General features: G+C 42.1%; 1 protein-coding gene across 8 annotated transcripts in view; it reads right to left on the reverse strand.

Annotated features, from left to right (window-relative positions):
• Positions 1–25,768, reverse strand: part of RUNX1 (RUNX family transcription factor 1) — a 243,849-nt gene that overhangs the window by 98,401 nt on the left and 119,680 nt on the right. The window contains exon 1 of one of the 8 annotated variants that reach the window (XM_057546109.1): positions 20,279–20,373. The exons of the other annotated variants lie outside the window; for them this stretch is intronic. Coding sequence (XP_057402092.1) covers positions 20,279–20,324 — 46 coding nt within the window. The 5' untranslated portion in view covers positions 20,325–20,373. Of the gene's footprint in view, positions 1–20,278; positions 20,374–25,768 lie in introns of those variants that run through there. 8 annotated transcript variants of the gene reach the window in all.

Genomic DNA, 25,768 nt, shown 5'->3' on the forward strand with positions numbered 1-25,768 from the left:
TAAATAAATAAAATAAATAAATTTATTAAAAAATATTTAAAAATTTAAAAAAAGGTTTTTGTAAACAACATTGCAAATTGCAAATTGACATGAAATCTATCTCTGATTGGACTTTTAAAACTAATGGGATGGACTGAATGTTTGCATCCCTCCCCCCAGCCAAACTCGTACGTTGAAGCCCTAAACCCTAATGTGATGGTATTAGGAGGTGAGGCCTTTAGGGGGTCATTGGGTTTAAATGAGGTCATGTGGGTGGGGTTCTCATGGGATTATTGCCCTTGTAAGAAGAGACTGGAGCCTCTCTCTCTCTCTCTCTCTCTCTCTGTCATGTGAGCACACAGCAAGAAGGCAGCCAACTACAAGCCAGGAAGAGGGCTCTCACAAGACCCCAACCATGCTGGCATCCTGATTACAGACTTCCAGCTGCCAGAACTATGAGAAATAACTTTCCTTTGCGTAAGCCACCCAGCCTATGGTATTTTGTTATAGCAGCCCTGAGTTGACCAAGACAACCATGATAATAGAAGCTCCCTTTTATCAGTGCATCAGACCTCACACTAAGGACTTTACATGCATTATTCCATTTAACCCGCTAGCAGCAAACAGTCCATAATTATTCCCTTCACTTTACAGATGAAGAAACTGAGATTCAGTAATTGGCCCAATCTGAACCCATGCAGTTTGCCCCTGGAGTGCCAGTCATAGCCAGCAAGCTAAACCACCTTGCAAGATTCATATCATTGTGCTATTATCAAGTTTCTTTACTAGTTCTTGACAAGTTGCCTTTAAGCCATGTGGGCATTCTTTCTTATTTTGAGCAGCACTGCCCACTAGAAATGTAATATGAGCCATATATGTCATTTAAAATTTTCTAATGACCACATTAAAAAAGTAAAGAGAAATAGGTGAAATTAATTTTAATAATATATTTTATTTAACTTAGTATAACCCAAACATTTTCATTCCAACATGTAATCAATATAAAAATTGTTAATAAGATATTTTACATATTTTTTTCTTTTTTTAAGTAAGTTTTCAAATTCCTGTGTGTATTTTACATTCACAGTGCATCTCAATTCGGTCTAGCCACGTTTCAGGTCCCCAGATGTCACCCGTGGCTAGTGGCTACTCTATTAGGCAGTGCAGTTCAAGGGCAACCACTCAAAACGCAATTCCCTCTGAAGAGCAGTTTTGCTGCTATTCCGCTTGTGCTCAAGTGAGCCTTGTTTTTAACCTGCTATTAGCAAAGGCCATTAAGTAATTCATCTTCCTTGACTCATTTTCCCTCTGAGCTGTCCTGAAGCAAAGTTCAGGATTTTATTACAGCATCACTTGATTGACTTGTAGTCATAAGGAGACACACACACAGTGAAAACAACTAAATTGCAAAGGCCTTCTGACCACTGTCGTTGCCACTAGAGCACTTTCACAGCCACGGAGAAGCTACAAGTCCACCTCATGCAATGTTCATTTCCATTTAATGTTTACCAGCTGCCGATGCCACAGCCCATACAATATGCTTTGGTTTCTTTGACTCTGAAAGAATACTACCAAAGTATCTCTTGACCCTTTCTTTTCCAATACACTTGTTTTTCTTTGAAATTCATATAGGAAACACGGATTAGAACAAGAGGTTTTACTTTTACCAGCTCATGACTTCAAAACGATTGCAAAGTGACTGAGTGATATTCTCAAATAGCAATTCCTATAAACAGGTTTATTTTGAAATATAGCATATAGATTTTTCAAAAAAAAAAAAAAGCCACTCAATATGTCAATTTGCTAGCAATCTTCCAGTTTAAAAAATGAGTTCGAATCAAAGGTGAGGTAGCTCCTGGCCTCAGTTATGGAGTGGGCCCACCTGTCTTTGTTTCAGTTCTCAGAAGAAACAACAAAGAAGAAATATGGAGTCAGGTCTGTAACAGAAACCACAGGCCCTACCTCACTACATTTGTTCCTCTGGGGCTGCTGGAACCTTCAAAGGTCTGAGCATCTCTCTCTCTCTCTCTCTCTCTCTCTTTTTTTTTGACTTTTATTTTTATTTTATTTTTTCATTAATTTTTATGAGAGTATAGTTCCTTTACAATGTTGTGTTAGTTTCTACTGTACGGCAAAGTGAATCAGCTCTACATATACCTATATCCCCTCTTTTTTGGATTTCCTTCCCATTTAGGTCACCACAGAGCAACGAGTAGAATTCCCTGTGCTATACAGTAGGTTCTCATTAGTTATCTATTTTATATATAGTATCAATAGTGTATATATGTTGTAGAGATGTGGATGGACCTAGAGACTGTCATACACAGTGAAGTAAGTCAGGAAGAGAAAAACAAATATTGTATATTAACGCATATATGTGGAATCCAGCAAAATAGTACAGATGATCTTATTTGCAAAGCAGAAATAGAGAACAAATGTATGGACACCAAGGGGGGAGGGGGGGTGGGAGGAATTGGGAGATTGGGTCCGAGCATCTCTTAAGAGCAAGCATACCTGGTTTCCACCCCTTAGTGTTTTGGGTTGGGTACGGAGGTCAAGGGGCTGATGCGCGGACCCTAGAAGGGGTCTGGATCTTCCCCACATTCTCTTTAGCCTCATTTAAAAGAGAGGCTGAGAAACCACTTGCTGTGCATGAAACTTGTTCTCTCTTTGAGTGCTTTCCCCTATGCAAGCACTATGGAAAGTACCCAAGTGTCAAGGAGTGTCTCAAAGTCTACTACACTTGAGGAACAGGGAGGTGAATTTACATATTTTTCTATGGCTTTGAGTTCCCTAATTGGGGAATGTTACAGCAGTCAAGTTTTCTGGCAGATGATAGAAGTAGCGTCTATTAAAAAACGTTACTTTTAGAGTCTGCTTTACTTTAGACATTTTAATTAGTATATTTAAAACAATTTCTGCTGTTATGAATTAGAAACAAAACACGAGTTTTCTAAGTTGAGGAAAAAAATAAATGAATGAATAAACAGGAGTCTCGGTCCTCATTTCGCATGGGTCCTTCCACAGGGAGCTCTCCTCCCCAAATCAAGCACTTTGTTTTATTCCTTGTGTTTATAATTTCTCTTTACTCTCTCACTGGGGCAATTATGACCTGGGATGGTCTAACTTTTTTCCTTCTGCAACATTTATGTTTAAAAATAATCAGGTGAGTCAGTTTAACTGGTTCTCGAACTGTTAGACATAGGGAGGAGGGTTGGGGGTTAATTGTGGGTCTGTTTGATTAGTCACTTACTTTGTGCCTGTCTCAGTTTCCTCACCTACAAAATGGGAGCCTTGGGCAAGAAGGCTTTCCAGCTCCGTTAACTTTATATATAAACGTCACTTGGAACTGTGAGGAATTGACCTGGTCTGGTCAACTGAAGTCAGCATATGGCTGGAGTGAACTTGGATTTTGAGTGAGGAGGGGAAAGCAAAGAAAAAGGGGAACAGAATCAACTCAAGATAATATATTCTAAGGGTGTTACCAATTTACATAGGATTCCTCTAACTGCACGTATGTAATTTCTATTCATTCAAGCAGGCCTGCGGAGCTGTGATTTAAACAACCACACAAATAATTTTGAGATTCTACATCTTCTAGAAAATAACAGAAATATATTGCTGTTCTGTACTTATAATTTACATAGGATTGAGATTAGAGAGAAACACATATTTACTCATAAATATTACTTATAATTTATTACTACAGTTATTTTAAAATATTAAAATTATCCTTTTCACTAATTCTGTTTTCTCCATGTCAACCCAACTAGTGAGGTTTCACTATATACTGTATTATAGAATAACTAAAACATAATATGGGTATACAACATAGTTTAATTCCTTTAGAATAAAAAGCTAAAGGCTCTTTGTCATTATTATTACAGCTGTTAGTACATCAAACTGGAGCTTTTTTTGCCTCACTGAAATAAAAAATTTTCTATCTATGATCCCATACAGACGGTAGAGAAATTTCCCCAAATATAGCAGAACTTTCTAGAAAGAGAATGTAAAGTCTTGAGATAAATCTTGGGCGCCGACTCCCCAATCTGTCCTGGACATGGGAAGTCTACCTAAGAATCAAGTATAAGAAGTATATTTATCTGTGAAGGAATCGCTGAGATATCTATATTGATCAATTAAATAATAACTTGCCAACTGTTGGTCTTAGAGGGTTTTTACAGGCATTCAGACAAGATGAATCCTTTTGTATTAATCCGTTTGTATTAATCCTTCTATCTTCAGGTTTGGAAAACAGAATTTTACATGGAATAATGGGCTAAGACTATCATTATCCTGCTTTCTGTGAGGTCACGGAATTATACTCCACAAAAGCTTTAAATTTTCATGTCGTAGTATGAAATTAAAAAGAGCTTAAAAAAATCAGCAACAATGGAAGCAATCATTCTATGTCATTGCAGAATTAAATTTTCTAAGTTTCATAAAAATCCTAAGATCTGCATTGTAATTACAAATTTTCAGATTACAGTAATAATATTAGAAAATCAAATATTATATATTTGATGTTCCAGTAACAATCACATTTTTATGGATAAGGCTCCAGACACTGAAGTGGAATATTAACAATTTTGTTAACAACTAACAAGTATATATTGTACGACACAGGAAATATAGTCAATATTTTATAATAACTATTGGGTTGGTCAAAAAGTGCGTTTGGGTTTTTCCCGAGCTGGTTCTTGAACTGCTAGACATAGGGAGGAGGGTTGGGGGTTAATTGTAGGTCTGTTTGATTAGTCACTTACTTTGTGCCGGTCTCAGTTTCCTCACCTACCTCTTACGGAAAAACCTGAGCGCACTTTTTGGCCATCCCAATATAAATGAAATATAACTTTAAAAATTGTGAATAACTGTATTGTACACCTGTAACTTATATAATATTGTACAGCAACTCTATGTCAATAAAAAATGTCTGTTTTAATTAAAACAATTTTTGTGGAGATTTCTTATGAAACATTATTGCTTATTTCTCAATCAAGCAATTGTCAAGTCAGATTTAAACTTTCGGATAGGATTGTCTTGGACTTGCTTAGAAAAACGCTATAATTTAAACCTACTCAAAAAATGAAACAAATTTTGCTACTTTTTTTGAATGAATAATGGTGCTAATTCTAGAGAGTTCACCTCTTCTTAAAAGGTAGAAGGGAAGAGTGAAATAATTTTTAACGAAATTAAAAGCAGCTGAAAAATAGATATCTGTTAGCTAATTGCCAATTTATACTTACATGTACAATGAAAGCAATATACAGAGATGATCCAAAACTTATTAAAAATGATTAAACACACAAGCTCAAAGATTTTTGTCATATATTTTTGCAAAGCTGGTAGTTTTTTAAATAGCAAGAGCAAAGGAACAGATGACTGGCCAAATATGATGACAAATAAACCCTCAAATGAGGGTTCGTTTCTAGTTGAACTACTCATCTGGAAGTTCACTGATGTTTAGCAAATACAAGGGACTCCCATAATTCTTGTTTCTCTTGTCACCTTAACAATTCCATTGCCCATAAAGATACCCATCCCAGGAAAATTTCACAAGCATTATTGGGAAATACAGTACTCTAGGGAAAGTTTTGAAAAGGGGAATGCAGTAAGTATTTATATAAATGTGGATTTGAATAATTTTTAAAAAGCATTCAATTACAAGAAGTTCTGTAATTGTCACGTTCTCCATTTAAGGGGGCATCTCACTTTTTTTTTGGAGAAAAATATCCCAGATCAAGCCTATTTCCTTACCACTTCTGAATTAGGAAATATTTATTTAGCTAAGAACTCTCTTTTGCTGAAGACACCAGATAGTGAAATGGACTTCTAAGGAGGAAAGAAGAAATCTTTACCCAGTGTGCCAGTGGGGGGTCCCCTCTGTGTCTGTAAACACCACGCTGAGTTGTCAAACTGAGCCGACTCCAGGTTTAGCAGAATGAGGGAGAGTGTCCAGAAATTTCCTTGTGACCTCAGCCGAAGAGACCTGGGCAGACAGGCCCCTTCTCTTGATCCACACACTGCTCTGGAGATCATTATTTAACACCGGCACACTGAACAATGACATGAAGTCAGGTGCAAGATGCAGATTTCCTTCCTCCTCACTAACCAGGCTCACAGGAGAATTCATTTCTTTTCTTTTTGCCTCCGGCATCTATAGGCTAGCAATTTTCATTCTGTTACTGAAATGATTTTCCACCCATCCTTCCCAATTAGAGTGGAAATGGATTAAGACCTCAGGTTAACCCCTTGCTTACCAGGAATGAGCAGGAAACTTATATGGAAGCTTTATTTTCACTTTTGTATGTGATTTATTTTTCTGATTATGATAAATGACAGTTTGATTTATCATACTCTCTCCCAAAGACACTCCTTTAGCGAAAATGTGATAATGCCTTAAGGTAAAGCACGAAAAAAAAAAAAAAAAACCCAGAACAAAAAACAAAAACAAAACAAAAAAAACCCCAAAACAAAAAACAAAACTTCTTTTTTGAGAATGTTACTGCTACTGCTATTTGTCAACTTTATATTTATAAGTGTTCTAGAATTCTTATGAGTAAAATTAGATACAAATTCAGATATACCCTAAGAAGTTATGGCAATAAATGCACATTGCTTCCCCATATTATAGAGAATGGATACAGTAAAAGTAGAATTTTTTTTTTTCTTTTTGGCTTTTCCTAAGCTTGAAATATCTGGAGCTAAAAAAGAAAAGTGTGGATAAATATCTAGAAACTGCTAGATCACCTGAAACTTATCAAGTAGCTCTCCCCTCCTTGAATCTAAGAATAAAAACTTCTATAGAAAAATATCTTCCCTTTATTGATCTTTAAGATTTTGGTATGTTGCAATCCAAAGTACACAGACCTCAAATAACTCCTTGGTAGCAACCTGTGAAACAAGAATCTTCTCTCTTCTGAAAGTCTGTTTGTTTCACTTTGAACAGAAGGGAAAGGAGCATTTCTGACTTGGGTTATAAATCTGCATTCCCCCAAAAAGCAAAACTCCTCTCTGGGACAAATTTTTGGATCTTTAAAAGTAAATATAAATTTTTTTCTATTTTTTAAAAGAAAACTAATATAAAATTGTTTACATTGACTTAGTATGTCAAGGAAATAATTGATCATATCAGGAGCAGCCTGGACAGCATTACAGCAGCTCGATGCATGATGGCATTGGATTTTGGCTATGCTAGGTTTTAACAGGTTTGGGGGGTTCATTTACCTGAAGACAAGAGACTAGGTCACTCGACCTCTGGGGGTCCATCAAGTGTTCCTTGTCTCTGAGAATAGAGAAAGCTGTAGAATTGACTTATCAAAAGGGAAAGCTTTATTTATGCTAATAGGGTTATGATGACTGAGAGAATTTTAGTGGACAAATAAGAATGATCGCTAACATTCATTCAGAGGCTGAGCTTCTCTGAGCCCCAGGCATTGTGGCAAGGGCTGTCCATGCATTATCTCATTTAATCCTCTCCATAATCCTATTAAGTTTGGAACTCTTATCCCCTTAAGTTTAAAGAGGTTAAAGAGCTTGCCCTTGGCCATGCAGAGTTGGAGCAGTGAAAGCAAGAACTTGACCAGCTGCACTGAGAAATCAATCTTTGAGTTGTGTGTATTTTTAATAACAATGTTGTCTTTCATAATTCTCACTTAAGAAGTTTCATAGACAATGACTTTCCAAAGGGACTGCTTTTGCTTCTGACAGGTAGCCCGTCCCCAGCTCATGGGGATGTGTAAAGCAGGTTCACTCTAGGAATGTGACACAAGGAAGTGAGCTGCTTCAGAAGCACTGAGCCCAGATTGATGGATAAATATTTCAAAGGTTTTTCCAGAATGGTACTTAAGTATTAGAGCCCATCTCAGTTTGGGTTTGAGCCCAGGACCTTACGGTTTAAATATAAAATGCATTAAAGCACTTTATTTAGAGAACCATGTGCCATTCTTAGGGAGCAGCCCTGGTTCTCCCTCTGACTTCATCGGGAGGACAAAGCAAATAGGTGTCTCAATGTTGTCGTTAGTATTCATTATTTATTAGGACTTGATGGTGTATTCGTAGCCAGGAGGGTCATGAACCACCTACAGTGGAAGGCTTGACCCTAAGGACAGTGCTTCCCTAGTGTACAGCCTTGTGGTTTGGGGGCTCTTGACAGATAGAGAAAACCGTAACAGGAGAACCACTCACAGTATCACCCGTGGGGGGCTCAGGAACTCAGATGTATGTCCCTGATTTAGAAAACAGCAAGACACTGCCATGTGAAAAGTTTCTGAACAGTGACTTCAAAATCATAGATTTTGACCATTCATTGGTTTCAAATTAAACAATAATGATAATTATTATTATTATATTATTATACAAATACAAGAAAGGGAAGAAAAAGAAATCGAAGGAAATAAATGGAAAACAGAGTGCCTCACATGTAGTAAGAACAAGTATTGCTTCCTGAAACCCTTTTTTTGATTGATAGAGCCATCTCCTGAGTCATGCATGCAACTTACTTCCTACTGTCGCTTGCAATTCAAAAAAGTTTGAAAGCCTCTGGCCTAACATGTCTTTTTTTTCTTGGTACTTATTTTACTAAGGGGACTCGGTGTGCAAGCCTCTGTGATACTCTTCAGGTCCCCTAAACTTGCTGTGCTTCCGTTTCCTCACTGGCCAAGTCTAGAGACCCTGCCACTGTCATCAGGTTTATCAAGAAGATCACATTCAACCATCACTGCTGAAGCACTTGGAAAAGCCAGACACAACCATCAAAGTTCAAGCATTATTATAAAACAAATCAGGGTGAAACTGTTTCGAAGGCCACCCTTCTGTGGAATGACATCTGATCATTCTGAGAGATGAGAAGAACCTGAGCAAAGACTTTGTGCGATCGATTCATCTTATAGAGAGAAAGGGAGGCTCTGAAAATGAGTGGTTTTTCCCAGGTCCCGAAACAGTGGCCGATCTGGGACCCGTGAATTAATGTCCTGCTCCCAAACCTGCTACTGTTTCAACAGCCGTGTTGTGACTCCTTTTAAAAAAAGGATAGTCTTGTGAAATTTTTTTACAGAAAATTTACAAGTCACGAAAAACTAAATTGATTTCTTCCCTTTCAAAGTGGTTTCCTGATTGCAATCACATAAACTCCAGCCCCGAAGAAATTGCAAGGACTGAGTAATAAATCTCCAAGAACAGATACCAAGAATCCTTTGGAAATCTCGAGAAATAATGCAATAAGATGCAAAGAGTGAATGTGACTCATCTCCTATTTGAAATGTCAATCGGAAAGGGATTTTTAAAATTGTATTGGAAAGGAAGAAGGGAGAATGTCTCTTTTCTCTCTTTGATCATTTAAATTGAAAGTAATGAACCAAAAAATGTCAGCCAAAATTGCCCATTTGTCTCTCCAGCCGGGGAAAAAGTGCTATAAAACAAAGACTTGGATGATATAGCAAGGTCGTTGCTCAATGCTGTGTTGTAACACTATTTAACTGTCACTGAAGGCCAGGATGGCAAATATTGCATCAACTCCTCTGCAAGGTGTTTCCTGGGCTTTGCAGACAGGGTAGTTCAGGGCGGGTGCAATCTCTATTCTTGTGGAGGCCAGATAAAGCGTTCTGCTCTGGGCCACTATCTTCAGTGCTGAAGCTGTAGATAACACAGTTTCACACCCGCTGCCCAAGTCCTGCTTTCCCAATTTGTAAGTCTTTATTGCTAAAGTCTTTTGTGTGTGTTTTATCAGACACATTTTATCATCCCTCTCCAAATGCCCTTTGTCAAAGTCAGCCTTTGAACTTCTTTTGCATATACATTGAATGTGACCAATGATTCAGGATATGTAAAAGACTTATAATTCTAAAGAAAGAGGAAAGAGTCATTGATCTTTCTGATATAATAGATCTTTTTGGGGGCCAGTGTGTGTGTGTGTGTGTGTGTGTGTATGTGTGTGTATGCACGAGTATGTACGGATGCCGAGGAGACAGGAGGTATAATCTTGTTATTTATCTTTAAGATATTATGCAACTGATTACTCTAAGCAAATAGTTTATGCCTTTTGTTTTCCACACAAATTAAACCTGAATCTTGGGGCAGCGTAAAAAATGCTAACAGCCAGCCTGTCTTGGCTGGCACTAAAGGCCACTGAGGGTGGGGTTGACTTTGGGGTCTTGTTCACAGGACCCCTTGCGTGGACTGCACACCAGGCCAACTCCGTGTTCTTTTTTTTGTGCAGTTTGTGGTCAGACAGCCAGGGTCTTAATTAGACTCTTGCTTTCCTCTCATTTGATATGGGCGCGCTCTCTGGAACCGAGCGCCCACCCTCACAAGAGGAATTGATGCTCGCTCATGTTATTTATAGCTCCTTTATTCGGCAAGCAGATGGAATCCATTTGGATCACATCAGATAGGTTTATAACTTCATCCCTCGCTTCTCATTTTTTGCAGGTCTCACATCAAACCCAACGCTGCATCTGTGAAAATCAACTAGAAAAGGAGAGATGGGGACAGATGAAGGTGGCACTGTTGCCTTCCGGGGCACAGAGGCAAATTCTTAATTCAGCTCACGCACTGCCCCCAACACAGAGAATGTTGAGCTCTTATGGGGACCACGTTATACTTCTTAAAAAAAAAAAAGAAAAATAGATGATCTTCTGTCTCATGTCCTGCCCGTCCCCAGAGGGACATGCAGAGGGTGGTGAGCTGCTGAAGTGGGTCAGGAAGGTTCCCCATGGCTTTCTGGCTCCAGCCCAGCCATCCTTCACTAGAGTGAAGACGAACTTCTCTCATGGTTGGAAAGTACAGAGGAGCAGATATATCTCTGCAAGATTCAAACCTACTCCTTGGGGTTCTGGGTCCTCTCACCAAATTTCCTCGTTTCACATCACATCTTTCTCTTCTACTTCCTCCTCCTCCTTTTTGAAACTCTTCCCTGCCAGGTTGTGCTTGGGCCACCCTGCAGTGTTTTACGGTGTGAAGGACACCCGCAGGCCAGCATGGATGGTGAAACAAGCCAACGGATTTAGTTTCTTTTTTTTTTAAAATAATTTTTAAAAAGTCTTTATTGAATTTGTTTCAATATTGCTTCTGTTTTATGGTTTGGTTTTTTTGCGAAGCATGTGGGATCTTAGCTCCCCGACCAGGGATCGAACCTGCACCCCCTGCATTGGAAGGCGAAGTCTTAACCACTGGACCGCCAGGGAAGTCCGCGGATTCAGTTTTAAGCATATCAAGATTTACATCAACTGACCCTGAAATCAGCTTCCACCAACCAGCTGGATTCCTGGCTTAGCTGTCTCTTCCCCAGGGGCTCACAGACTTCTCTCACCCTCGGTCTGCCGTCTTGGAAAACCAAAGCTGCCGTGTGGGTGTGCCTGAGTCATGCCTCGTGCCTCCCCGGTGTCTGGCAAATGAGCAAAGGGCTCTGCTTCTCTTGCTGCCTCACCTCCCCAACTAGCTGGAGGCTCGAGGCTCTCCCAGGTCCTAGTTTTCTCCTTTTTGTAATTTCCTGATCGAATCATCAGTGATGGTGATCATTTTCAAAACGTTTTTATTTTTTTCTGGTGGGGAATTCATTTAGGCTTCTAGGAACTAAGAACAAATGAACTGCCTTTCTGAAGTCAAGCATCGCATAACGAGAGTGACATGCAGAGACAGAAATCTCTCTTGCGTATCATCCTCTCCATCGCTAGCCCTCGACGCGACAGTAAACTCCACCTCTCCCACTGGAACCCAGCACTGGATAGAGCTCCCTGCATACTGGACAGAGTCTAGACGCTGCCCTCTGAGTGGGCACCATCCTCACCCAGCCAATACCGGGCACTACGGGTGGGCTTGTGTGAGAATCACACACCAGTCAGGACTCCTGATGTGCATGTTGCACGTTGGTTCAATATTGCATAATACTTCAATACAAGACCTGTGAGGAGGGCACAGAAAGCCTTTGTTGGAGTTTCCTGGGGGAAGTAGGAGCTATCAGATTTGGGGGGAAAGGGATGCTTCCTGATTCTGGATCATAAAACTGCTCCTTGTGGTGGTACAGGACCCAGGTGATAAAGAGTAGGTGCTCCGTAAATCTTTGCTCAAAAAAGTTGGTAAAAATCAGCATCAAAAATGCACTCGTGGGGATAACGTAGGGAATGAAGTTGAAATTAACAACGGCAGCAACCAGTGTCTATGAAACGAGAAGCCGAATACCAGACGTCTTGCAGACAGCAGCCATGGGAGGGGATCTTATTCTTGATCAGATATTGAGGCGCAGAGAGATGGGGGAGTCTGACAAGGCTATGTACCTAACGGTCACCTTTGAAGCCAAGCTGCTATAGAGGAAGAGCTGTGGTCTGCTCGGTGCTGAGTTTGTGGTGGGGAGAAAGGGCAGCAGCCCTTCCAGCTAGCCCTGTTGTAATCTCACAGCCAGAAACCGATGTAAATCGGATCCTGTGTCTCCTCTACCCAGACTCTGTGAGGGCTTTCCAGGGTACAGAGAATTCCAGGGCACAGAGAATTCCAGGTCCTGGGCTACCTCTCTGACGTCACAGAGACCCTGTATCTCCCAGCTTGCTCTGTCTCAGCCTCCATTCTGTTCCTCAAATACACCAAGCTCTTCCTGGATCTTTTCATGTGCCTGGACCACTTGTTCCCCCCACCTTGCCCCCAGTTTTTCCCAACGCTGCCCAAATGTCATCTATTAGAGTAACAGCTAGAGATACCCCACTTCCTCCCCCTGCATGGTCACTTGTATCATATGATGACACTGATTTATTTTCGACATTGCATTTGTCTTATTTAACTTTTGTGTTCACTTATTTATTGCCTGCCTCCATCTTCCAAGTGATGGGTGGAGTGGACGTGAGAGAGAGACTTTATCTTTCTTGTTCTTTGCTGGAGAGAACCCAGGATTAAAAAAAAAAGTGTTTGGAACTGAGTTGATTCTCATTAAATACTTTTTATGAATAAATGAGTGAATGAATGAATGATACGGAACTGTAGCAGTCATCTCCTCCCCAACCTTTCGTGCCCTGAGGCAGCCCAAGTCTCAGAGCAAGAGGGTAATTGCTCACAGGTGTTGAGTGGTGAAAAATTATCTCCCTTTATCACTTGCTCTTTTAATCTCTGGGTCTCAGTCTAGGAGCCCAGGGAGTCACTTCTCTGCTTCTGACTCTTGGTGCCTTGAGGGTTTTGGAGGTTGACATGGCCAACAACCTGCAGAACCACTTCAGATGGCATCTGAGTTTCAGACGCAGTGATAACCACGGCTGGCCAGCAGTTGGAGGAGGCATCTTCCTAACAGGAGCTGCGGATGCTTTGGTTATGCAAATGTATGGTTTTTCTCACTCCGATGCTAAACGTTTCTGGTTAAATCAAAACCAAAGAAACACAGCAAGGGAGACTCATCTGTCTAGGCCCCAGCCTGGGCCCTCATCTTACAGCTACAGACCATTGTTTCCCCTGCTTTCCTTGTCTTTGGGGTGCAGGCTAAGTTGAGGTGGGAAGGGATTCTCTCTACGTTTGGGGAATCCGAGTCTGATGCATATCTGAAGCGCCAGGTCAGTCTTAGCATTGTTCCCAGATAAATAGGACATGGACAGATGAGTGTGATTGGATCTGAGCTAAACACTCTGTGGTGACACAAACTGGGGTATGGGAGAAGCTCCGGCCTCCCACCCAGGGAGCTCTACCGGCGCAGGCCAGGCTGGAGAAAGGCCTAGAACTGCAGGAGTCGGGGGAGTGGTGGGCTTTGCCGGAGCTTGTCTCTGGGATGAGTAGGGCTCCGGGAAAGAAAGAAATCTGTAGGGCTCTGCACAGGGCCGCCCTCTACCAATGAATGGAGACGAGCAGATGGGGCTATAGTTTCTGCTGCCTTGTCTGAAGACATAGGGGCACATGCTGGAGAACCCAGAGATGGGTAGCGTCACGGGGCAGCCTTCAGCAGCATCAGCAAATGCCTACTTCTCCTCCACACCTCCTAAGCCTCGTCACTTTCTCTCTCTCTCTCTCTCTCTCTCTTTTCTTTTTTTTTTTGGCCCCCTCAGCTTTGTATGATTTTCATTTAGGATTCAGGGAATCTTTTGAACGCAGGGAGCGGGGGTGGGGACTGTTACATTATATTCTTTAATAATTCACATGGCAGCTTTGTAGGGATACTCTTAACTGCTTCTTAAAAGTAATTAATTGATTTTCTGACAGATCAGTTAACAATGTATTCCACTGACACAAAATTGCGTTGAGGCTCTAGATTGGGCCAGAGAACTGCATGGATTAAATTCAGCCCAGAGTTTAGCTTCGGAGACTCTAAAAATATGCCTCTATAAAAGGAAAGGCTTTTTTACATGGAGTGTTGTCTAAAAATCTAAACCATATGTCCTTTCCGGGCCTGTCAATGGGGTAAAATATAGGTTCAAGTGTGTGTAGCTGTTCAGACGTTGAACATTCAAGAGGCATGAAATAACCTACTGTTACTCAATATGGTCAACACGCTGGATGAACATTCGCCTGGGTTCTGCTGAGGGAATTCTCTCTCTCTCTGTCGGTGTCTGACAGGAGGAACACCAACAAAACATGGTTTGCTCAGGATTCTTGGAAGAAGGCAGACGAACCCTGTACTGGGAGTGGTCGCCCATCTCGCGGCAGGCTGGCTCTTTTTGTAGCTGAGTTTGCAGTATCCCTTTACCACTGCCCGTGATGGAGGAATTCTCTATAGAGAGGATTCCCGTCCACAATGCAGAGTTTATTAATGGAGGCATTAAGACACTGACTAATGAAGTGGCTTGCCTTGGGTCATACAGTGAGTCAGCGAAGCCCTGGAAACAAGGACTTCTGACATCTTGACCTCTGTAGGCCAAGATTCGTGTGACAAACTTCTGCAGTGGGGATAGTGGACTATTAAAGGGTTATACCTGCCAGGAAGTCGCCATGTATATTTGAACACCAATGATGCCTGTGATGTAAAACTCCTTAGAGTAAACTTTGAGGGAACCAGTGTTTCTTCCCCATTCCCAATGCTGGCTGCCACATGGGGGGCCGCCCTGGCAGGTATGGCTCCTGGCTTCTCTCTTCCTCTCACTTGATGGGTTGGTGGGTCTGGGAGAAGGAAGTGATGGATCTGGGAACCTGGTCCCCTCCCTTTCTCCTCGGGGCTGGTAGCTGCAGGAGGCACACGTTCTGGTCTGTGTCTTCATGTGGTGTGTTTTGCAGGCCCAGCACTGGTTCGAGGTGCCTGAGACAGAGAGTGAGTCTATTGAATTTTGCGTGCAGTGTTGGGGAGGCCATTGTTGGCGCACGGCTAAGCTTCGTTCTGCAGTCTGGCTTTGAGCAGCAGTACAGCTGGCCTTTGGACCTACATCTGTCCCACTCCTTTCTGTCTCATAATTGATTCAGAATTCAGGAAGACTGCCATTTATCGGGCATGCTTCAATCTTTAGCATCTACAGAACATAGAGCATCTGAGCATAAAGCCAGGACACGTGGTAATAGGAGAACAAGCCCACTTGAACTTGATATACAGAGAGCTGAGTCTGACTTCCTGGCTCTGTTACTTCCCTTGGGCTGGTTAATGTAACTGTTTCCTCAATTACAGGATGGGGGCAATTCTTCCTTTATAGCTCTGTTATGAGGATCCGATGAAATATCCTATAAGACAAATCTTAGACTATGCTTAGCCTATCTGTTGCCCATTAATGGGACTTGAACTATTCTCTATTGCAGAATGCCAGAAGAGGGACATACAAAAGTATTTGAAAACCTTAAAACATTTCCATATCATGCTATTTTACTTTTTACTAATTTGAGAACATCTTAAGTTCTGACTGAGTCTTATGAGGAAGAAAATCTAATGGAAGAATGAAAGGCCACATGGAAAAAAAGGAGTGGACCTTTCAAGAGGAGGGAGACGGGTAAGAAACACTTGGCAGGTAAAGTCCAGCTCATCACTGATCTGGTCTTGCTGAGAACAGACTTGACATTCCTTTGGTAATTATTCACGTTACCGTTCTTTCCTCCTTGCTGAGTCCAACCCAAGTGGGCCTAAAGACTCATGTTCATAGCACCTGTTTTGATTGCATAGAAAGGTTGCCGCGGTGAGCCGCAAAGGAGGAAGGCATTTGAAAATCAGCAAAGAAGAATTATATGCAAATACAAAATGTTCTTATTGATATTCATATGACACTGTGTTTTGATGGCATCTATTACCATGTTTGTGGCTTCTTGGCAAAGTGCAAGGTGTTGTCAGACCAGAGAAATAAGGGCAAGGGATCCAGAATGTTTAGATGACTCATTTCAGAATTTTCTTCAAATTTTAACGTTTGGTAAATTACATTTTTTCTAAGTCAATGTTATTTTGCTGATGCGGAGAATAAACGATAACATTATAAATATATGAAAAAAAGTAACCTCAGGGGCCCGAAGTGTTGAATATCAAGAGCCTCTTCACGTTCTCAATCTTGGGAAGTGAAAAGCTTTTACCTTGGGATGGAAGTTGTCTTCTTTATTCTTTAAGTATGGTAATAGGAGATCCAAACAGATTCAATAATGCGTATTCCGGAAGTTATTCAGGTTTAAGAATAGAAGAGGTTTTTTTGTAGAGGGAGTGGGGAAAGGGACATCAATTATTTACCATGGCTCTAGAGACGGGGCATAGTCTCAAGATCTTGCTGAAGTCACTGATTGATTTTCTGACACAACAAGTGAAATGAAACTCCAGTGGCCCATTGGTATTACATGTCAGACACACCATCCCCTGTTCAATGCAGAGCTGCATTTCAGGTGCTAGAAATCTGTGTCTCAGGGTACGGAAAAGGGTGGTGATTTCTGTTGCCTTAAAATTAGTACAAACTGTAAAGTTCTTGAAGCAATCAACAAAATATGAATTCCATAATCAATTAATGTCATGCAAGCACTTTTCACTCATGTACCAAAGACTTAGTCTGGACATTCTTGAGGAGTAATATCTGCTGAAGACATGGGCTCAGCCCTTATCCAACGCACAGTCTAGAAGGAGTGGCTGTTTGATGGTCAAATACTGACAGTTTGATGTAGAATATAATGAATGTGATGATGCAGGAATAAACCCAGTGTCATGGAAACTTAGGAAAGGGGAGAAATGAGATCCATCTGGAAGGGCTGGGGACCCTTTGAGGAAGAGATGGAGGGAGGATTGAGCCTGGAGAGAGTATAGAGTTTGGGAAGAGAATTTAAGATAGCTTGCAAGACATGAGCAAGGGAAGAAGGAAGCACAGGGGAAGTGATGGATGCAGGACACAGCTGCAGTGCATGCTGGCCCAGGGAAGAGAAGGCCCAGGAGGGACCCGAGGCTGTGGGGAGGCCAACCTCAGTAAGGGGCTGTATTTACTGGGCACTTACCGTGGGCTGCCAGGCCCCGAGTCAGTCCTGTATGCATATTATCTAGTTTAATGCTCACAACAACACCTTGAGAGAGTCACCAACCATAAAACAGCAGGTTTATAGAGAGCCAGTAATACCCAAGGCCACTGAGACCATAAGTGCAGAGATAGGACCTGGACTCAAGACTGTGGATGTCCAAGTCCCTGCTCGGAATGCATGCTGTTCCCTGTATAACACGAGGTCCCTGACTCTATCACTAAGAGGTTTGGAGATTAAAGTTCTGACTCCAATTCCAAAGTATGTATGGGGGGGCGGTGGTTTCCCCACACATCCAAGGAATTCTCCCTCTTTTTTTAATTGAAGTGTAGTTGATTTACAATATTTTGTTAGTTTCAGGTGTACAGCAAAGTGATTCAGTCATACATACATACATATCTATTTCTTTTTCAGATTCTTTTCCCTTATAGGTTACTACAAAATATTGAGTATAGTTCCCTGTGCTATACAGTAAGTCTCAAGGAATTCTCTGACACAAGCTGGGTGCCCTACAAGTCAACTCAATTCTGACACTACCTACCTGGAGACAGCGTCAGAGCCCACTGGTTAAAGCTCAGCCCTCTAAAACTGCCCCCACCCCTCCCACACTGCAGATGTCAAATGCAAGTCCAGGTTGTCACCTGTGCTTCTGACTATGAATTGGAGGTTCCGAGGACGCCCCTTCTTGGGTTTGATTAATTTGCTGGAGTGGCTCATAGAACTCAGAGAAACATTTTACCTACCAGATCACTGGTTTATTATAAAAGGACATAACTCAGGAACAGCCAGATGGAAGAGATGCACAGGGCAAGGGACAAAGAAGGGGCCCAGAGCTTCCATGCCCCTTTTTCAGCACACAGGTCTCCTCACCCCTCTGTGTGTTACCAGCCCAGAAGTTCTCCCAGCCCTGGACTTCTGGGGTTTTATGGAGGCTTCATTACATAGGCTGACTGATTGAATCATTAGCCATTGGGACTTGAGCTCAACCTCTAGCCCTTCCCCCTTCCCCAGCGGTTGTGGGGGAGGGTAGGGTGGGACTGACAGTTCCAGACCTCTAATCACATGGTTGATTCTCCTGGCAACCAGTCCCAAAGTCACCTTATTAATATAACAAGAGACACCTTTATCACTCTCATCATAGGAAATTCCAATGGATTTAGGAGCTCTGTGTCAAAAAACAGGGACAAAGGCCAAATATATTATTTCTTATTATAAATCACAATATCACAGGAGACTTGTTTCCCAAGAGCAGGTGTGCCCTACGGAAGCATCACAATCCTAAGCACAGCCATGCTTCAGGGAGAGTGTCAGGGATCAATGAGAAGGACAAGTCTGAGTGAGACTGGAAGCCCATAGACCAATTAGGAGATGTGACAGGGGTCTTGGCGAGGGGACCGTGGCAGCCACAGAAAGAGAAGGCGGATGGAGAAGAGGGAGTGGGAAAGAAGAGTCAGAACTTGGAACTGAACGTTGGAGTGGGGCTAGGGCACAGGTAGAGACGTCCAGGATTTTAGTCTGGATGACTGGGAGATGGAAAAAACCCACATAACAAATCACTGAATGGCTTTTGGTTGAACTCAAAGAAATAGAATTCTTTAGCTTTCTACCTTCTAATTCTGAATGCATGAGTATTTGATTCTTAGGTAGTAAAAGATGTTGGACAGAGTCGTAACGCTATGTCAAACCTAGGATGCCTCTATAGCGGTTGAGAAATGTAACGAGATGATGGCAGCCCTTGACATTTCTTCTTGGCAGAAATATCTCAGAGAAGGTAGACAGACGGAAAGGTGTACAGACACAGAGAAAATGACAGAAAGTGCTGAAATGAATGTGGAGCTTGGCAGTTACAAAAGGTGAGTCAATTCTCACTGCTGGAACTTAGACTCAATGTGTAAGATGGCTCAACGGGACCCCAGACACATAAACAGAAGAATAAGAGATGGTTATAAAGTCCTTGGTTTTGCCCAAGTTATAAGGCTGTGGTAAGATCAGCTTTATCTGAGAATCACTGTGCAATAATCTGAGTTTTTCCCCTGTGGGTGCTCACGAGGTGGGAAATACAGTGGATGGTGACACCCCTCACCTTGAAAACCTCTTGGGGACATTTCTCAACATAGGTCTATGACAATTGTCCTCTGGCCTGTGAATTGAAAAAGTCTGGCCGATCACCAGCATGCCAGATTAACATTTCACTTGGTGAAGTGCTTATCCCCAGCTGTAAGGGGTACGTGGAAAGATCTACGTTTATCAGATTATTTTTTCTAAATTTCGTTTTTTTTTATATACTGTGCTCTCTTATGGATGCCCTGATTTTATCCTTTGTTGGGGAGAAATATCATGGCTTTATAATCATGAGGGCTGTACTCTCAATCTTTCACAAATTTAATAAATTACATAAAGTAAAATACATAAGATAGATGTAAAATTACAATATAGTGTATTTTGAGATATAGCGTAATATTTAATACATGCTAGATGATGTTGCAATATATCAATTCCTTACAAACTAATGTATCAATTCCTTTCACATCAGTGCTATGAGATAGGTATTATTATGATCATCCATATTTCATAGATGAAGAAACTGAGGCACAGAGCTGTTGATTAACTTGCCTAAGGTCACACAGCTAGCAGAGCTGGGATTTGAACTTAGACACTTTGGCTCCAGAGCACATGCTCTTAACCAGTTTCCTAAACTGCCCCCTCTTGATACCAAAGCTTAATCCTTGGTGTGGATTTGCAAGTACGGTTTTTGAAAAGTGATGACCAAAGAGAAAAGAGATATCAGAGAGAAGGAAGCTCCGATCTAGTAACCAATGAGAATCAGATGACTAAACTCATTGATGACCCTATTTAACAACTGCACCCTTTTGCTGGAGACCAGATAAGGGACCTCCCCAGTTCTTTCGACTTCTTGACCTATTGACCTACTATATTATTTTACCAGTTTTGCGTGGAAGCCCCACTGTACAAGGTTTCACCAGCACCATGGCCTGTCCTTTGCTTCAGTGGGTCTGGTGGGCTGCCTTCACTCCTCTGGGGCTTGGTCTCCACCCCGTATCTGCATGTGCCCAGCAGAGCTTGACTCTTCTGGGGAAAAAATGATTGACCAAATTAGCGTGGAGATAAAAATACTTCCTTCTTTGATTGGGTGGTCTCCTTATAGAACTGAAACAAAATTAGATCCAGGAAGTGGCAGGTATTTTGGAAACTAATACTTGATAATTGAGTATTATTAGATTCAGGTTTTTGCCCTAAGCAAGCTTTGTAGATTTTTAGGAAAGACTATTTCAGGTGAACATTTTTAGATGTGAATCAAATAGTAAAGAGAATGTGCACATCCTATTTTATATTTATTGCTCTATTTTTGAAACATCCTTGAGAACTAAATTTAAGCATTCATTCATGCAACACATCTTTTTGAGCTGGTGCTCCTGGCCAGGCACTGTTTTAGGAACCTGGATGAAAGCAGTGAACCAAACGACAAAACCCTCTTCCTTCAGGAAGCCGACTTTCTAGGTTCAGATGGAGAAAGCTGAATGGATTCAAGTTCCATGTTTGGCACATGGACAAAGCAAATGACCACTGTCAAAGCTAAAAATGCTCTTCATCCTTACATCCTTACATTCACACTATTGACCAATTTGTGTGTGTGGGGGGGTATTCCCAGCTCTTTTCTTCCAAGGATATATTTTAGCATCTTAGCACATTTTGTGGCCTCACCCCCAACACCTTCCATAACTGTCTGTTACTTTTCCAGAAAACTGTCTGTTTTCTGATTTCACAACAAAAGGCTTCCCCAAGACCCCAGGCTTCCCACCTCCCAAAGCTACTTATGGCCAAGTCATCACGGATGGTGACTGTCCCCAGTTTCTGGCCAAAAAGATGAAGCAAGAATAAAAGCACTTGAGGCTCCTGGTACTACCTACAAGGGGATAACTCTCAACCAGAAACACACCAAGAAATCTTCCAATTTCAGACCAAATGGAACAATCGGTAAAAAATCTACACAAGCATTCCCTCCTTTTCTCCTATTATTTATGCTACACATAATTACATTCCTGGGGACACAGGAAAACATCTTTTGGTGTGAATCTCTGGAGAAGATCTTAACTCTGCAGACTGAAGGCACTATCCTGTTCTTCATCTAAAAACTAGAGTAAAGGGCTTCCCTGGTGGCGCAGTGGTTGAGAATCCGCCTGCCAATGCAGGGGACGCGGGTTCGAGCCCTGGTCTGGGAAGATCCCACATGCCACGGAGCGGCTGGGCCCGTGAGCCACAATTACTGAGCCTGCGCGTCTGGAGCCTGTGCTCCGCAACAAGAGAGGCCGCGATAGTGAGAGGCCCGCGCACCGCGATGAAGAGTGGCCCCCGCTTGCCACAACTAGAGAAGGCCCTCGCACAGAAACGAAGACCCAACACAGCCATAAAGAAAAAATAAATAAATAAAATGCAATTCATTTGTCACACAAGCCATATTTAAAAAAAAAAAAAAAAACTAGAGTAAAAACCTGGGTTCGGAGGCTGTTGCTCCTAATCCCTTGGTGATACTGGGGTGGGTTGGAGCAGTTATAGACGTGTCCACATGGACAAATTACACACGCATTAAAGACGCCCTTTTGTATAACTACCAGGTGCTACTTAAACATTCTTTTTCCCTTTTGTATTGTAGTAAACTATATATAAAAATTTACCATTTTAACCATTTTTTAAGTGTATGATTCTGTGAGACTAATTACGTTTACATTGTTGTAAAACCATCCATCTTTGGAAATTTTTCATCTTCCCAAACTGAAACTCTGTACGCATTAGATAATAACTTCCCATTCCTCTATCCTCCAAGTCCCTGGCAACCACAATTCTGTGTTCTGTGTCTATGAATTTGACTACCTAGGTACCTCATATAAGTGGAATCCTATAATATTTGTCCTTTTGTGATGGGCTTATTTCCCTTAGCATAATGTCTTTAAAGTTCATCCATGTTGCAGCCTGTGTCAGAATTTCTTTCCCTTTTAAGGCTGAATAATATCCTATTGTAGGGGTTAGACTGCATTTTGTTTACCTATTCAGTGGTCGATGGACACTTGGGTTGCTTCCAAATTTTACTAATGCTGCTCTGAACATGCGTGTACAAATATAAATATTCTTATTCACTCTCTTGACAAACAGATCTTTAAAAAATGTGATAGACTCAACTATGAACACACTCTTTTGAAAATCTGTGACAGAATAAGGTTAACTTAATTTTTCTTGAACACTTTGTACCCTTTAGATAGATTCATTCATTTATTGGACAGACGAATGCCCACTGGGTACTAAGCACTATGTGAGATCTTGGGAATTCCGGTAGGTACTAGGAGTGGTTCCGGCTCTTTAAAGCAGACAGATCTATAAGTGAGGGCTTGGGCCGGTGCTCTGCGTGACTTCAGCAAGGTGTGTGCTGGCTAGAAAGGAGAGTGTAGTTGTGCTTCATCTCTCCTGGATAGTCAGGGGAGGTTCTGAGTGCTGGTGATACCAGATCTAAAGGAGGAGCCCCTGAGATGTGTGGTCCCTGGGCCAGGTACTTGACATATATTGTTTGGTGCAATTCTCTCAATAGTTTTATGAAGTAGGTGCTTTATTGCCCTACATTACAGATAAAGGATCAAGCCTTGGAGAGATTAAGTAATTTGTCCAAGGTCACACACCTAGCACTTTACAGCTCTTAGCTACTCTGTTATACGGGTGTTCCAAACAGGAAGTGACAAGGTAACATGGGGGGCAGGATGAAGGGCATTCCAGGAAGTGAGCTGGATGCACGGACTAAGGAAGGAGCATGGAGGAATTAGAGATCCTCAAAGCATCCTTTCCAAGTGGCTTAACAAGCAATTGCCTACTGGAGCCCTCAGTGTTGAGGCTTGGAGGGGAGCCCCTGGTTTCCACATCTCTCCCTCATTGTCCTTCTGGGTAGGATGGCACCTGTGGCATCTGCAGAGACCAGACACTAGGAAACCACGGGGTGTTTTCTGCCTGATTTGGGTCCCTGTTGCTTGGAAGCTCCTGGTAGAAACAGATGGAAAATATCAAAATCATTTTGACTGAATAAATATGTATCTACCATTGATGGACAGCTTATTCTAAGCCAGGCATTATTCTAAGTACTTCTCATGTATTAACATTCTAAGTCTTGGCCACCATCCTTAGATGTAGGTTCCAAGATCGTTCTCTTTTATAGAAGAAAATAAACCCCAGGGAAGGTAAGCAACTTGTTTATGGTAACACAGCTAGGAATGGGCAGGGCCATGATTTGAAGTATATGGAGGTCTGAAAAATTGCGGATGTTCATTACCAATGTCCTCCTTTTGTGTTAGACTCTCAAGGGCAACTTTCTCTCCTTAGCGTAATGCAGTGAGGTTCTTGGTCCACCCTCTCTGAGAATGCTGACCCCCGGCCGTTAGGACAGGTGGCTGTATAGCTCAGGGTGCCCAGAAAGCTGAGTGAAGATACCGAGAACCCGGGGGCTGTTGACTCCCTTTCATCGTGTGCAGCAGCAAAGATGAACTATATTTAAATGGAACTCTTTAAGAGGCAGGTCACCGTCTGTTAGCTTTGTGGTTTCCATTTCTTTCCAGTTCACAACTGGACTCATGAAGAAACTGCGAGGTGATGAGCTGGGTCCCGCTCACCTTGAACGGCAGTTGTGTTCATTTTTAAGTCATGATGTCATGAAAACCTGAGGCACATTTCTCAAGAGTCAGAACTTTATCTCAAATGAAATTCTAATTATAGTTGTTACTTAAAAACCACAAAAAACCCCCAACCCTCACGAACTAGTTGTTAACTTTATAAAACCTAGATGTCTCATGGGAATTCAAAGTACTCACGAGTGAAACTGAACTTGTGGCCAACCCCACACCTACCTCGCTTCCCATAGTCCCTGTTTCTACGAGCAGCAATTCTGTCACCCGTCACTCAAGGGAGACATCTCACCTCTTTCTTTCCCAACATTGCAATCCTGTCAATTATACCTCCTCATCGTTGCTTCACGTTCATTACCTCCTTCCTACCCCTGATGTTTCTTTTGCCTGCCCATGGTCTCTTTAGAGTTGACTTAGGATATTCCCTGCATCTGGCCTTGACCTCACTTTGCCATCCCCCATGTCGCTGCTAAACCATGTTTCTTATACTCAAATACGAACACATTTCCTTGCTGCAAAAATTTCTGTAGTCACCTGCCACCCAAGGCCCTGCTCACTGGGCCTCTATCCTCGTCTCCTGTCTTCCTCCTCTTGAATCTCATGCTCTGGTTGCATTGACTCTTTTCTTTTTTCCTAGCACGTCAGGCCATGTCACAAGCCAGGGCCTTCACTCACACAGTGACCACCACTCCCCACCCACAGTGTGTTTTGCCCATTCCGCAGTGGTGACGCGCTTCTCTTCATGACAGCTTGGTCATCAGCCCATCTGCAGAACCTGGCCCTTGGTTGGGCTGCAGTTAGGTTCATCCCCTCATTTCCTGTCCACAAACAATTCAGTTCAACTAAATTTCAGTAAACCATTGGTGACCACTGGCAGTGCTAGGCTCTGTGTTATACGTTGGGGGTACAGAGACTCTTGAGACCCGGTTCCTGTCCTTAAGGGACACCAGGCTATGATATCTACAAGGTGTAGTGGTGGCCCAGGGTGGGTGGTGACTAATTCTCTCCAGGGGTCCAGGATTTCTGGAGCTATGATGTCAAGGTTGGGCTTGTGGAAGGATGAATGGGAAATTGGTGGGGGTAGTCGTGATGGTAGGAAATGATGAGGAGACATTCTGGTTAGAAACAGCAACACATGAACAGGTGTGATGGTGCAAAAGAAGAAGGTGTCTGAGAGATCCTGTGTGGTTTAGCATTGCCGAGTGAGTCCCCCGGGGCCTGAGACTCAAGAGGAGGGCAAGAGCCAGTTGGAGGAGTACCTTGTTTACTCTGCTAAAGAGTTAAAATTTCATCCCTTTCCCTGGACTGTCTGTTTCTCCCTCCATCCACCTTTCTGACCAAGATCCATACACGTGCAATGAAATCTATCAATCCTTCCCAAACTATCTCATCCTTCTAGAATAATTCTTTGAATTTCCATAGCACTGGCAGTTTGGGTCATATATCTGAAAGCTTAATTATGCAGGTCTTTTATCATTCTCTAACTGAATCCTGTGAGTTTTTTTGCTTCCTCAATGCTGTGGGTTGAATACGTTGAAGTTCTCACTCCCAGTATACCTGTGACTGTGACCTTATTTGGAAATAGGGTCATTGCAGTTATAATAAAGTTAAGAAGAGGGTCATTAGGGTGGGTCCTAATCCAATATGACCAGGGTCCTTATAAGAAGAGGAAATTCCATAGGAAGGCACAGACACACTAAACGCTACATGATGTCAGAGGCAGAGATTGGAGTGATGTAGCCAGAAGCCAAGGAACG

Source organism: Balaenoptera acutorostrata, chromosome 4, assembly GCF_949987535.1.
Source record: "Balaenoptera acutorostrata chromosome 4, mBalAcu1.1, whole genome shotgun sequence".
Lineage (NCBI taxonomy): Eukaryota > Metazoa > Chordata > Mammalia > Artiodactyla > Balaenopteridae > Balaenoptera > Balaenoptera acutorostrata.